The sequence below is a fragment of the Macaca mulatta genome, chromosome 2 (assembly GCF_049350105.2).
Source record: "Macaca mulatta isolate MMU2019108-1 chromosome 2, T2T-MMU8v2.0, whole genome shotgun sequence".
In the NCBI taxonomy this organism is placed as follows: Eukaryota; Metazoa; Chordata; class Mammalia; order Primates; family Cercopithecidae; genus Macaca; species Macaca mulatta.
In genome coordinates this window covers 184,698,306-184,713,897 of record NC_133407.1, presented here as the reverse complement: position 1 = coordinate 184,713,897, position 15,592 = coordinate 184,698,306, and the positions used below count along the sequence as shown (strand labels likewise).

The following is a 15,592-nucleotide window of genomic DNA, read 5'->3' as shown; positions in this document are numbered from 1 at the left end:
GTATATAATTTACCTTTTGACTCAGCAATTGTACTTCAGGAATCTACACCAAAGACACCTCAAAGAATACAAAAATAGTTTATAACTGTAAAACATCGAAAGCAACCGATAGAATAATTCATAAAAGAGTGATTAAATAAACTATGATACATCCACATGATGGAGTCCTATACTGCTGTAAAAAGAATGAGGACTATCTCTACAAAGTGATGCACAGTGATTTCCAGAAAACACTGATAAGTGGGGGGAAAGCAAAGTACAGAAGAATATTGAAAGAATGTTAAATTTTGTGTAAGAAAGGAGAAAACAGAAAATATAAATGTCATTTGTATAAAAGAGTACAGAAAAGATAAAGACTAATGCAATTGGTTAGCTATAGGGAGTGGGTGGAGATGGGGTTAAAAGGATAGAAGAAATGCACTGTAAAGGGGAGGAACGTCATTTATCTATCTTTTTATACAGTTTTAACTTTGAGAATCATGTTAATGTTTAACATATTCAACAAAAGAGAAAGAAAACCAATAAGGATGAAGAAAAAAACCTATAATGGAAGATGAACAGAAATAAATAAACCAAACCATGTTTCAAATGAGTAACATAACCACATTGAAGGGCAGGTGGTGATAGAGTAAGAACCAGCCCAAATAATTTTTTAATGTAGTATTTAGACTGTAAGTCCTGAGGTATGAATTCTAGGTAGCAGGCTTCTTTCAGTTCTAGTCATGGGTTAGCAATTCTAAAACTATTTTCTGGTTATAGCACTGAACAAGTAAGTAAATATAGGTAATGGGAGCAAGATTTCTCACTGTCAGAGAAGTGAGTTAGAAAGAGAGAGAGGAAAAAGACAGAATGAACCCTATAATGTTGCATTAGTACTAAAGGTATCAGCATAAACTCATGCTCTTTAATACAGACAGATGAATATAAAAAGATATAACACAGGTACATGTACATGCATATGTATAAACAAATGTCTATTTACTAAATCTGTCTGTTGATAGGGCATATGGTAGCTCATTGGTCTAAACCTAGCAACCAGACATTGATTTCTAATACCATTCTCCACTAAAAAGAACCAGGGTTCCTTGAAGAAATGGCTGATTCCAGGGCTGGAGTAGGGCAAGCACAAGATAAATCTAGAATATCCCATGCCGGAATATAAAGAAGTACTCAAAGAATGATAAAGACATCACCAAAGGACACAGGAGCTAGCATGAAGAGGCTCCCACTGGAGATTTGGGACAATCTGAGCACCAAAATAATGACAGGAAAGGGTGATAAGTGATGGCCTAACATACGAATCCACTGACTTCACACTGAGATAAACAAACAAATGGGAGAGAAGGGAAAGATCCTGTTTTCAGGTAGGAAAAAAAAAAAAACCATAATAAATATAGATGGAATAATGAAATTAGAAAATCATTGATTCATACAAGATTAATACATCCCAAATCTAGTGGGTGTAAGTTTGATGAGTAACAGTATATTTCCACCATTTCAAAGAATCTCCCAATCAGACATATATTGGTTTTGAAGAGCGGCATAGTTACAGTGTAGAAAACTGGTAGACATCACCTTAGCCAAAATATCAAAGTTAACAGCCCCAGAAATGGGACGAATCAATCTCATGTGCCATGATATGATACACTGAGAACATCACTTCTATGGTATTCTTGCCAAAAGTCTGACACTGGAATCTTATCATGAGGAAGCAGAAGACAAACATCCCACAAAATAATTAGCCCATATACTTCAAATGTAAACATCAGAAACACAGAGAGACCAACGAACTCTCTTCTCCTTTAATACTTGTTTTCTAAACGGGCACTGAGAAAACATGATATAGGGGGAAAAAAAAGATTCAGTGTCATTATCACTGAAATCTTGATGCCCACAATGTATTTGTTTCTATCCTGTAGTTGTCTGCAGACCTATCTTAACCAGAATGTTAAATGACTATTCTTGAATTATCTTTATTTCTCTGCAATATGTTAAGAAACTTTTCTACCACTAACCATGGGCTGCTACCAAATGGAGGACCAGTGGGTATACGGTAGGTGTGATGGGGGAAGCGTGGGTACACACTGAAGCCCAACAGGGACCATCATTACTCAGGCCCCTTGACCTTTCTGTAGCTTTCCATTCACCTATGAGGAGAACAGGAAAAAGCAATGGAAATAAGGGTAAGCCGAGATTTATTAAATACCTACTACACACCAAACACTGCAAAGTATTACTTCTTTTAATCTTCAGACTGTACAGAAAGTGACTATGTTAAGTCTGGGCAGGTTCAACACTTTGTAGAAAAAGGACTCTCAGCAAGTAACTCCGGGAGCTTTGAGAACTCAGCGAGCCATTTAAAACCTGTGCTCAGAATCTTCCCCATGCCACTCCTCCTCTCTAGCAACAGTGCCGCTATTTATTGTCTAAAGATATAATTCTCTTGCCTTATTTTAACAAAACCACTTTTCTTTATTGGAATTTTCAAAATTACACAAAAGTAGAAAGAAGGTGTAACAATTCCCATCTGCCCATTACTCAGCCTCACCAAGGCGCCCTTGTTTCTCCTATCCTTCTCCCTATTTCTGATATACTTAAACATAAATCCTAGACATTTGAACTTCAGAATGTCTCTAACAAATTAGAACTTAACAATAATTTTAACATTATTACATCTAAAACAGTAATTCTTTACTATCACTGAATGCCCAAAGCTTCAAATTTCTATAATAATCTTAAAAATATTTTCTTTCAGTGGTTAGCTTGAATCAAGATCCAACCAAAGTCTACATATTACTTTAGGAAGATACGTCACAATGTAGAACAGTTCCCTTCCCCCTCCTCCTATTTTTTTAAATGCTATTTATATGTCGAAGAAACTAGGTCGTTTGTTCTCCAGAATTTCACATATCCTTAATTTAGACCTTACAGTCAGTAGAATGTATTTCTCTATCTCCCTTATTTCCTGTAAAGTGTTAGAGGGGTGACCAAACTGTGGTTCACTTTTTCTCACTGTTGTTTAAAGAATGCCCAGGTGGTACTGTGTGCTCTCTACTGCATCTGCAGGAGACATTTACTATCCAGTTATCTTCTATTAGTGTTAATATTACAGTAAGTTTTTCTACATCCTCAGGCGATTTGTGTTCCTAAAACTTTGTTCAACACCATATATTCATGCAATATGCACGTGGTGCTCAAACCACCAGGTTAATCAAGAGCTGACTGAGAAGCAACAGAGTTTATCAATCAGCAACCTGGGAGATAGGGCAGGAATTTTTCCTCTGGTAGGTAAGAGGCCAAAAAGTAAAGAAGAAATGAAGGACTTCACTAGAGATGGAGAGGAGGCCAGAGGATGAACACAGTACGGTATTTAAAGAACAGTATACTGGATTCCTATTATAGTTCTGAAGGATATTTTACACACTGGAACCAAAAAATGTTTCTAAATAAACTCACAGAGAATTCTTAATTGTATAATGGTAGTTCACCTAAAAAAGCCTTACAAATTTTTCCACCTTTCTTGCTTAAGAAATGTACTGATGCCTAAATCAAAGGTTTTTAACCTTGACTGCAAAAGAGATTTTCCCAGGAAGCGTTTAAGATACTGAGGACTGGGTTCCACCTAATCAATTCGGATTCAACTGGTCTAGGATGGTAACTGGGTTTATGGTATTGTTTACTACTTAGGTGGCTCTAATACGCAGCTATAATTGAGAACCACTGCTCTTAATCAAGAACAACAATGGCAACTACCATTTACTCAGCATATATTATGTCTTAGGTGCTGTTCACTTTTCTAAGCACATTACACATACTAGTTCATTCCCTGTGTTTTTCACAAGATAAAAAATGGAGAGGTCAGGTAATCTGGCCAAAGTCACACAGCAAGCTGATGAGAGTTATGCTTTAATCCCAGGAAGTCTGGATCCAAAACTCTTGCTTATAATCACCATGCTATACTGTCTCCTAAGCATGAATTATACATGTATTCTTCAACTGCAAATAAAATTATGAGACGAAAACATTTTTAAAAATGAGATAACTGGCCAGGTGCAGTGGCTTACGCCTGTAATCTCAGCACTTTGGGAGGCAGAGGTGGGTGGATCATCTGAGGTCAGGAGTTCGAGACCAGCCTGGCCAACAGCCTGGCCACCATGGTGAAACCCCAGCTGTACTAAAAATCCAAAAAAAATTAGCTGGGTATGGTGGCAGGCACCTGTAATCAGCTATTCAAGAGGCTGAGGCAGGAGGATCACTTGAACCCAGGAGGTGGAGGTTGCAGTGAGCCAAAATTGCGCCACTGCTCTCTAGCCTGGGCAACAAGAACGAGACTTCATATCAAAAAAGAAAAAAAAAAAAGAGAGAGAGAGAGAGAATTAACTTCCTCCTTCTCAGTAGTACAGTGGCATCTTGGGTAAGGGTACCAATATGTGTTTATTAGGAAAATAAATAAGTAGACAAGAATCTTCTCTTCCCAAAAGACTCAAATTCGAGATTTTTACACATATTCAATAATTTCCCACATAGCACTTTATGCAGCATGGTTATTTCATGTTAATATCAAAAAAATATATCATAGAGACAATGATGTATTTACAGGCACATTTACAAAAAAATGTCCTACCTATTTCAGTTCTGCTGACTCCAATTCCATTATAAATTCTCAAGTAATTAAAGTGACAAGAATCAGAATCTTCAATGTCAAAGTCACCAAATTTGATGCGAACTCTCTCTCCCATCTTTACACGGATCTCCCATTCACAAACAGTGCTGTTGGGATAGGTCTGTGGGTAGTTTATGGATGTAAGGGTTCCACTCTCAGGGCCTAGTACAGTGTGTCCACATCCATCACCTTTAAAAAAAAAAGTGAAAAGAATGATAAATTATTCTCACATATTTTACTTCCTCTATAATGATTTTTTGTGAAGATTTAAAAATATGTATGACATCAAACATTTTATACCACCCATACTTTCTATTTAATTTTTTTAACAGACAAATCATTGTACATACTCATGGGGCTCATAGTGTTGTTCTGATACATACAATGTATAGTGATCAGATCAAGGCAATTAGCAAATGCATCATCTCAAACATTTATCATTTGTGTTACCTGAAACTACCTGAAACTACGTAATTTTGTTAACTATAGCCATCCTGCAGTGGTAGATTCCTCCTATCTAGCTGTAACTTTGTATCCTTTAACAAATCACAAGACTTAACATTGTTATTAGTATCTATCTATTCACAGGAGCCAAGAGAAGCCAAGTTAGGTCAAAATAATCAATGGTTACCTATATAATCTATAAGTTCAAGGAGATTTCAATTCTAAACAAATAAAAGTAAATATAAATTAGTAGTTATTAAATATACATATACATATTATAATAAATCCAATCTTCAAAAGAAGAGCAACTTAAGAGTAATTGTTCAAAAAGTGAACGTAAAATATAAAAATATGTGATCAGTTTCATCGATTTACAAATCATGAACTAAAATATCTGTGAGAAGCTGAATGATAATCTCTTTTTCTTTACTTTTAAAAAATTATACAAGTTCTGGGGTACACGTGCACAATGTGCAGGTTACATAGGTATACATGTGCCATGTTGGTTTGCTGCACCCATCAATCCGTCATCTACATTAGGTCTTTCTCCTAAGGCTATCCCTTCCTCAGCCCCCCATCCTGACAGGCCCCTCCAGTGTGTGATGTTCCCCTCCCTGTGTACATGTGTTCTCATTGTTCACCTCCCACTTATGCGTGAGAACATGCAGTGTTTGGTTTTCTGTTCCTGTGTTAGTTTGCTGAGAATGATGGTTTCCAGCTTCATCCATGTCCCTGCAAAGGACATGAACTCATCCTTTTTTTTGGCTGCACAGTATTCCATGGTGTGTATGTGCCACGTGTTCTTTATCCAGTCTATTACTGATGAACACTTGGGTTAGTTCCAAGTCTTTGCTATTGTGAATAGTGCTGCAATAAACATACATGTGAGTATTTCTTTCTAGTAGCATGATTCATTATCCTTTGGGTATATGCCCAGTAATGGGATTGGAGGGTCAAATGGTATTTCTAGTTCTAGATCCTTGAGGAATTGCCACACTGTCTTCCACAATGGTTGAACTAATTTACACTCTCACCAATAGTGTAATAGCATTCCTATTTCTCCACATCCTCTCCAGCATCTGTTTCCTGACTTTTCAATGATCATTCTAACTGGCATAAGATGGTATCTCATTATGGTTTTGATTTGCATTTCTCTAATGACCAGTGATGATGAGCATTTCTTTCACATGTCTGTTGGCTGCATAAATGTGAGAAGCTGAATGACTTCTAAAAAACACTATGTACTAAAGATTATGCAGATTACTGACTGGATAACAGACTACAAGGCACTCTTTCTTGAAATTATTAAAGCAATATATAACGAAGTTTAATTCTATATTTACTGAAATTTAACCTTTTAGTAGTCCCTCTCACACACCTTATTTTTTTCCCTACAGAATAAGGAGAAGTAAAATTAAGGATTAGAAAAAAATGACCTTTATATCTTGGCAGCAGCATTATTTGCTCCAGAAATTTATTCAGCAGCTAAACACAGAAACTTAGATAACAACATGTTTGTAAAAATGAAATATTTTCATTCTTTATCATAAAGTTTGTGCTTTGTTTTCACTGAGTACCCAGAAGAAAAAATTAATGCTCATTTAGGAGTTTCAGCAGCTGCTCTGATTGTACTGTTCAGCATTCCGTAACAACGAGATTCAAATAAATCTCTTTCTAGTAGGAGGATGAATATATCCTTTTAAAATAATAGCATTTTGTCCTTCAAGAGAGTTATTTATAATCACCTTTAGGAATAGTAGAGCACTTACACAAGAACTATGTTAAAAGTGACACTGCTGAGTTCCCAACTCAATACGGACACAGAGGGCTGTAACAGAACTTTCTACTATGTTGATTATTTTTAAGAACAATGCAGTGCTAATATTTGCTAGAAAAGACAAAAGCTTTTAAAAGCCTATGAATAAGAACTTCATATAGTATTTAGTAAGTCGTGGATGCTAAATAAATGTTTATTAATTGAATAAGGAAACTGTACATTAATCTATGAAAAAGTAATTTCAAACCAGTCTCAAAACTAACTTTAATGATGGAACAACTTTGTACCTAAATTCTTATGACAATACTTAAAAATCATATCCTTGGCTGATAAAGAAATTTTATTGTTGAATCCATATTAGTATTGCTCCTTAGTCTACTTTTAAAGGTCAGTACTAGAAACCTGGCTTTCGAAACAATTATCTCTCACACAAAGCTTAGTTTTTAATCAACATTAAATTTTAGCTATCTTCTATACTTGCTTTCATTTCACACACAAGAACGAGGCTTAGCAACTCAGTAATACAAAAATATATAAGTGCAGAATGTAACAAACATGTGGATTTTTGTGCAATATATTCACTGGTCTCTTGCAAATATAAAATGTAGGATGTTATACAGTCCACAAAAAACAAAACAAAACAAAACAAAACAAAACCCCAACACAAATTTCCCCTGAAACTGGCATGAAAATACCTCGAATATCTCTGCTGGATATCAGCTAAATTAAAAACATAGGGATATAAAAAAAAAATCTACTGTGAAAATAAATGAATTGTAAGATAAATTACTCTTAAACAATCATTAACATTTTTCCTCAGAGGAAAACACTACCACCTAAGACAGAGTTTCTAACATTATAAAACTAGTCTGAAATGTCCTTACTACTGAAAAGACGAAAACACTCTTCCTGTAGGTGGTTCAATCTTCAAAAAATAACCACCGAATAAACGAAATAACTCCAAATATAAACGTATGGTTTTTAGTAAATAGAAACAAAGGCAGCTTTTTAGGTGATTGAAAGTGTAGATGAATTTCAGAAACGCAGGAATTTTCTATTAACAGCTGAATCTACGACTTTGTAGTGGCAGACTATCACACTTAAGGCATTCCCCGTAGGCTATTATTCAACTCCAGGTTGTCATTTAAAAATGATTTTTACAAAGAGTACAAGCAGAGTGTTAGGAGTAATTTTTAGATGTCTTATACTCATGTTTGATTCTCAATAAATACACAAAACATTTATTGCCCTTTCCAACATGAAGGATAATTTCTACAAAAGTTAACAAATACTAACTGATGAAAAACAAGACTTTTGCATGCATGCTGATGAAGACAATAATTACAGAGTTGTCTTTTTTCATCACTTTGTGTAGGGGGAGGGCAGGAACAGTCCACACGTAACGTGCCAAGAATGTTCTAAACTATGTGATGGAGTTGCGAGCTCCCTCCTCTTGCAAGCAAGATGATATGCACCAGAAACTAAAGTTAACAACAGGTCTCCAATCTTCAGCAACGAACACATTTGAATGTTTTGTATCTCAAAAAATATTTGACAAGTTTAACCTGACTGGATAAACAGCTTAACTAAGCACCTACTGCTATGAAGCATATGTTCAGAATATTCCAGTCTGAAAGGGAAGGCTAGGCATACACATATGTTTTTTGTTTATTCCAAAAGAAATACCTTTTACATTGTGACCCTATACATTCTTGCATGCATGCACATGAGCCACTAAAGTATTTCATGACCCCCTAATGTGTCCCCAACTGCAATCTGAAAAACACTGTGCTAGGCATGCAAAGGTCTTAACATTGAATTTGCAAATCAAGGAAAGACTTCGTTCTCATTTTCACCCCTAAATTAGAAATGCGTTTCCAGTTTATTTTTACAGTTCTTAAAAGTAAAGCTTATTCCACCAAGATACTTAAAATACGACAAAATATTTAAAAGTAGAACTAAAATTGGGAAAACATTCTTGATCAACAATTCTGTAATACACTTAGAGCAGTGATTCTCAAAAGGTGGGTTGCAGGGCAGAGGGGAAGAGGACCCCCACAGGAGCAATTTTACCTCCTATTTGGCAGTGTCTTGAGACCATTTTGGTTGTCACAACTGGAGGGGGAGGGGTGTTATTGGCATCTAGTAGGTAGAGGCCAGAAAAGCTGCTAAAACATCTTATCATGCACAGGAGGGTCCCTCAGAACAAAGAATGATCACCCTGAATAGCGAAGAGTGCTGAGGTTAAGTGCTGACTTAGAGTCAAAGCTAGAAAATCTCAGAAAAAAGATCTGGTTTAGTTCTTGGCTGGGTTCCACTTGGCCCAAATGGTAATGCTGTTCTCTTCACTAAGAGACTGTTTTCCCCCCAAAGATCAGCAGTTATACTAAAGAGTTTTATGTTCCGACTTTCCAATTTTTAAAAAAGTAAACGGAATGTTTTATTTTTCTTTACATTAAAGAAAATGATTATTTTTATTAGTCTATAGGCCTCAAATGATATTTTTTTCTGGGTCGGAGCTCTTAACATTAGGAGGAAAGGGAGCTAACAGTAATCATCCCTGACTGCTCTTAATTCTGAGTTGCTTTGTACACTAGGAAGAACAATGATCTGTGACCAGGCTACACCACCTACTATTTCTCCTTCTCACAAGGCAGAATTGACAAAAAGAGTATAACTACTACTGGAAAAAACAATGTTCAAAGCACCAATCCATACATTCTCACCAACTCCAACTTCACTAACTTTCTCCTTCTCCAAACTCCATCAGCACTATCACTGACAGGTTCTTTCCCCTCCTCCTCCCCGACATCGTCTCCACCAGACTATAACTGATCAAAAAGGGTAGAAGCCTATTAACCTAATTTTTGAATTTTAATTTTATTCCAGCTAAGAAAAAACACTGGAATTTGATCTTACTGCTTCTTTGTTTGGCTGCACATTTATTTAGGGAATTACTCATAGAACATGTGTTCACTTCCTCTGAAGAGTGTAAGGTCAGATGTGTTAAGCCAGATACAAATTTTGGTATTATTCCAGGAAAAAAAAACTTTTTTTTTTTTTTAACTACTTATCCCTAGAAAAAATAGGAAGAAAATTCAATATATTTAAATGACAATGAATTATTGCAACAAAGAATGCATGCTTTTTAAGGCTACTCTAATTAAACTCCAAATCAAGTGTGTTTTTTGTTTAAGTATGTGCTTGTGATGCTGATTCCATATGACTTTCCAGCCCCCTCCAGATTTTAGCCATATCACTACTGATAAATTGTATTAATTACGTTCTTTTATATATATATATAAAAAACTGAATTTTAATAATATGAACATTGTGATTTCCAAAATTATTTCCTTTAACAGCAAATACAAAAGCAAGATATGCTTGCACAAATATGCCAAAAATGGAGAGCAAAGGTTTAAACTTTTCCAGTGAGTTTTCAAGGTTTTTCTTTTGGTGAACTGGTGAGTCTGACTATACTAGCTCTAAATAAGTGTCACTTTGGTCACGTAATACATCTGTGAGATCTTAAAATGAGAAAGCATGGAGCTTTTACGGAACATAAAAGTGTTAAGAGCAAGTAGCAACTGTTAACTAATACATCTGATTTCATTCGGTTACAATAAAGTTTTTAATATATTATTTGGTACCGTGAATTTTTAGACCAGAAGTACCATATCAACCTTGTAATTGTGAGGTTTGTTAAGGTGCATCACTATAAATCTCAGATAATTCAAATACTACTCTAATTTCACTTAATTTTTTGTCCTCTTTAACCCTGGTAATTTTCTTGTTCTGAAGTTTTGTCTGAAACTAATACAGCGACTCCAGTTGTCTTTAGTGTTCACAAGATATATCTTTCTCCATCCCTACAGTTTTTAAATTGTGGTAAAACATATATAACATAAACTTAGTATTTTAAATACATTTCACTTTTTAAAGCAGTTTTAGGTTCATAATAAAACTGAATAGAAAGAACAGATATTTGTCATATATCCCTTGCCCCTACACTTGCATAGCCTCCTTCATTATTAACATTCCTGACTAAACTGATACATTTGTTACAATTGATGAACCTACACTGACAAATCGTTATCACCCTGAGTCCACAGTTCATGTTAGGGTTCACTCCCCGTGTATATTCTACAGGTCTGGACAAATATGTGACATGTACCCACCACTATAGTATCATACAGAGTAGTTTCACTGCCCTAAAAATCCCATGTTCCACCTGCTCATCTCTACCTCCCTCAAAACCCTGGTAACCACTGATCTTTTCAGGGTCTCCCTAGTTTTGCCTTTTCCAGAGCATCTTACAGTTGGAATCATATAGTTTGTAGCCTTTTCGGATTGGCTGCTTTCACTTAGTAGAATGTATTTAAGTTTCCTCCATGGTTTTTCGTGGCTTGATAAATCATTTATTTAATTTTTAAAATACTGCATAAGATGCACATGCATTGAGAGTCCAAAGAGGGTCATTGTGACAATTTTTTTTTAAAAGACATGGCCCCCAGCTTTATTCTTTTTTAAGCTCAAACTCATCTCTGCATGTGTGATAATCTACAAAACTGAATAACATGAAGGAATGTGAGCTATATATAAATCCTCTTCAACTCCACCATGCACACACTCTACCTAGAATGCAATGGTTAAACACACTGGAGTCATACAATGAATTTAAATGTCCTATCTACCACTCACTATGACCTTGAAAAGGTTACTTATTGCTGCTAAATCAAAGTTTTGCCAGGGGTAAAATGGGAATATTAACAATTTGAGCTACCAAGGTTAAGATTTAAACGACATACCATATGAAAACAACCGGTGTCAAGGTCCTAAGCCATAACAATGTGCTCAATAAATATCTGTGAGTACTATTATCATAAAAGACCAGAACAGCTTTTGCCCATTGTTTATTGACCCAGTACACTTGGCTACAATCTAGCTAAAGTTAAGAGAACAATGGCACATTATTTTAGGAAATTTAAATGTATAGCAGCTTTAAAGCTTCTAGTGTCTTGTAGAAAGTATAAATTTATGAGAAAGTATTGCTTACTAATCTCCCCAATGACCTCTACTGCAGTTCAGTAACTCACCCTCAGGATCACAACCTGGACTTTATTTTTGCCATTATTGGAAACTACTCCCAACTCTGAAATCTTAAAAACTTTAACATCTCACTCTTCTGGTTATAGTCTCCTGACCTCTCAGCTCTCTTACACCCACTGCATACTTTGTGTGAACTGGATTTCTCTCTTTTCTCTCCATCTATCAAGCTGATTCTGTCCTCATTTCTTTCTCTACCTAGTCTGAGCCTCATGTCCAATATATTAACTACACTCTTTCTGGTACCTTTGCTTCCTAGCCACTGTATTCTTCTTGAGCATCTAACTGCCTGGCAAAAGCTCCACCCTAGGTTGAGCGCTATAGAAAGAGAAAAAACTCACAAAATCCAGGGGATGAATGTCATTAGATAGTAATGGGTTCCAGCCTCAGATGGGCACTAAAAGTCTCTCAGTTTTCTCTTATTTGGTGGTACTCAAAGTCAAGTCAATGTTAGAATCATTTACAGGCTAATTAAAGGTTCTCAGGCTCCTATTTCCACCTCCATGGATTCTAACAATTACATCAGAAAGATGACCTGAAACTTGGAAACAGGGTAAAAAAAAAAAGTGTGCAGCACATCCTTTAAATGTCATAAAAAGAAAAAGCCACTCAAAGTTACAGGGCAAAATAATTACCACCTGCTACTTAATGCTGATTAAAGGCTGCAGTCTTGGTTACGTGTTAACTTACAGATTGCTGTTTGGTAAAGATGAATATAATTTCTGTATAGTTGAAAAAAAAATAACCTAAAAGTTTAAGGCCTTGTTGGCCATTAATCAGTTTTGACCATCTAATGCAGCAATCATATCCTAACATTGCCTATCAACACCTAGCTTCTCAAATACTCTATGGACAGTTTTAACATTTTACTGATTCCCTCACTAATGAATGAGTTGAACAAAATATTTGGTGTGTTCATCTTACATTTGCATGAAATGGATTTTGCCTTTCTTTTTGCAAATTATAACCTGTAACTGTAGCTCTTCGCTGGGGCCTTGGATCTGCAGTTTTACAAACTTTAAAACACTAAGGGTAACAACTAAAAATTCAAAAAACCTCCTTCCACGTGGTATCCCCTCATCACCCCACATCTACCATCGTTTTTCTCACTTTTTCCTTCTTGTACATAGATTTCTTTAGTTGCCTATGCTTGATGTCTTCTCTGCCTCCTTTTCTAATGTCAGTGCACTGCAATTCACGTTCAAGACTGTTGCGGGTTGAATTGTGTTCAAGTCCTAATTTTTGGTACCTGCAAATGTGACCTTATCTGGAAACTGGATTTTGCAAATGTAATGAAGTTAAAATGAGGTCATTCTGGATTTAGGGTAGGCCCTAATCCAACAACTGGTGTTTTCTAAGAGGGGGAAACTTTAGACACAGATGCAGGGAGAACCACATGTAACCACAGAGGCAGAGACTGGAGTGATGCATTACAAGCCAAAGAACACTAAGGGTTGCAATTACCAAAAAGCTAGAAAGAGATAAGGAAGGATCCTACCCTAGAGTCTTAGGAAAGAGAATGGCCCTCTGCACCCCCTAATGTCAGAATTCTAGCCTCCCTAACTGTGAGACAGTAAGTTTAAGTCATCTAAGTTTGTGGTACTTTGTTACAGCTGCCCTAGGAAACACACAGATCCACATATCCAGTGAAACTCTTCACTAAAGCAGTCAGTTTCTGAGCTGCCAAAAGCCAACGGAGAATTTTCCATCCTTATCTTTTGTTACCTTCTACAGCATCTGGGATTGCTGGCACTTCCTTCTCTCGCTTCCTTCTCCCTTCCTTCACATCTCCCCTCCCTCCTTCTTAAATCTCTCCTCCCATGTCTGAGTTCCTTTAACCCTCCAACTGCATCTGGGAGACACCTTAACTGTATATAACCCTGTTACTACAGGCTGTTGATGTTGCTGTTCTTCAGAGTTCTTTCCCCACTCTGTATTCTACGTGGGCAATCTCACCTACTCTTTGACTTCAGTTACCTCCAAATGGAGAAAGCTCCAAAGTCTTCAATCTTATCTATATACATATTAAGCACTTTTGCTCAGAAGCATTTGAAACTCCACATGTCCTACGCATTCAATGAACGACCTCCACACGCCTGGCAGTGTGCTATTAGGTATTAGGAACAAGAGTAAAAACGTCAGGTAAGGCCCCTGTCCTTACAGAGTTTACAATATAGGGAGTAAGACACAGAGAGTCATTCCAGGGATGATGAGGTCTAAAGGGAAGTAATGAGTGCTTCAGTGTGTGCGTGTGTATATGTGTGTGTTTGTGTGTGTGTGTGCGTGTGTGTCAGAGAGGGAGAGGGAGAAGGAAGGAGAGGGAGAGGGAGATGGAAGGAGACATGGAGAGGGGGAGAGAGAGAGAGAGAGACGGGGGCGGGGCGGGGGGGGGAGAGAGAGAGACGGGGGCGGGGCGGGTGGGGGGAGAGAGAGAGAGAGGAATAGTAGTTACCTAGGCAGAAATCCTGGTGAATGAGAGAAGTGGAAAGCAGGAAGAGGAAGAAGATTCCAGAAGGAAAAATCTCAACATTAAACTGACTCTTGGCTCTCTCAAATTTAACTAGTCATTGTATTTTATACTTCTCTCTCCTTAGCAGTTCTAAATTTAGTCCCTCTGAACAAGTGCAGGCCCTTGCAAAGTTCTTTAACAGGTTTCCCACTTTCTATCTTTCCTCCCTCTAATCCACTGTCCACACACCAGTCAGAGTTTCTTAAACACTATCTGGGTCACGTAGGTCCCTTATTTCGAAATCCTTTAACTGTTTTCCATTGATGATACGACAAAGTTCAAACACTTCGGCCAGGATACAAAGTCTATCATAATCTGGCCCGATTCCCTTTCTGGTCTCATCTGTTCATTTTTCCCACAACCTCTTTGTTCCACAGTCCTGAACTACAGGTGACTCCCCACATGCTGCATGCTCTCACCTCTGTGCCACCGCACTTGACATTGCACTCTGCCAAGAATAATGTCCCTCGTCCTTTCACCCACCTAGCAAATACCTACTCAATGTTATTTTCTTTGTGAAACCTTTCTAAAGCTCCTGGTGTTTCTCCCTATTTCCATAATAATAATATCTTTCTGTACTTAATATGCTTAATTATGCAAATTTATGTCAGTTTACCATACCAAGCTGTAAAATTTGGTTAGAAAGGCAATGCATTCTATTCACCTTTATAAGCATATACACAGAAATAAAACATACAACGCTCCTAGCATATGCTGTTGAATGAGAAATAACCCTAAACTAATGTTATGGTAGACAACTAACACATTAGAAAGTACATAGGCTTTGGAGTCCAACAGACTGAGAGTCAAAATTCTAGACATGCCAGTTTTCAAGATCCTGGACACTTAACCTCCATAAGCTTACATACCCTAACCAGTACACTGGTGAGGACGCGACTACCTCACAGATGAGGATACCACCACCCATCTCCCAAGATAAATGTAAAGCTTCAATAAGAACTTCTTCAAAATACAGTGGACTTTCTATAAATGTAACACTTTCTCCTAGAAGAGGATGCCTCTGTTTATCTAGTACTCCGCCTTATCCTTCTCTGGGACGTGCTCCGCAGTTTCCCAACAGTTTTAATATGAC

General features: G+C 36.9%; 1 protein-coding gene across 2 annotated transcripts in view; it reads right to left on the bottom strand.

The window, feature by feature from the left end:
* The window catches only part of DCBLD2 (discoidin, CUB and LCCL domain containing 2), a 91,939-nt gene that overhangs the window by 66,352 nt on the left and 9,995 nt on the right, over window positions 1-15,592 (bottom strand). For both annotated transcript variants that reach the window (XM_015129372.3, XM_002802684.4), the window contains exon 2: window positions 4,625-4,852. In XM_015129372.3, the coding sequence (XP_014984858.2) occupies window positions 4,625-4,852 (228 nt within the window). The remainder of the gene's footprint in view (window positions 1-4,624; window positions 4,853-15,592) is intronic.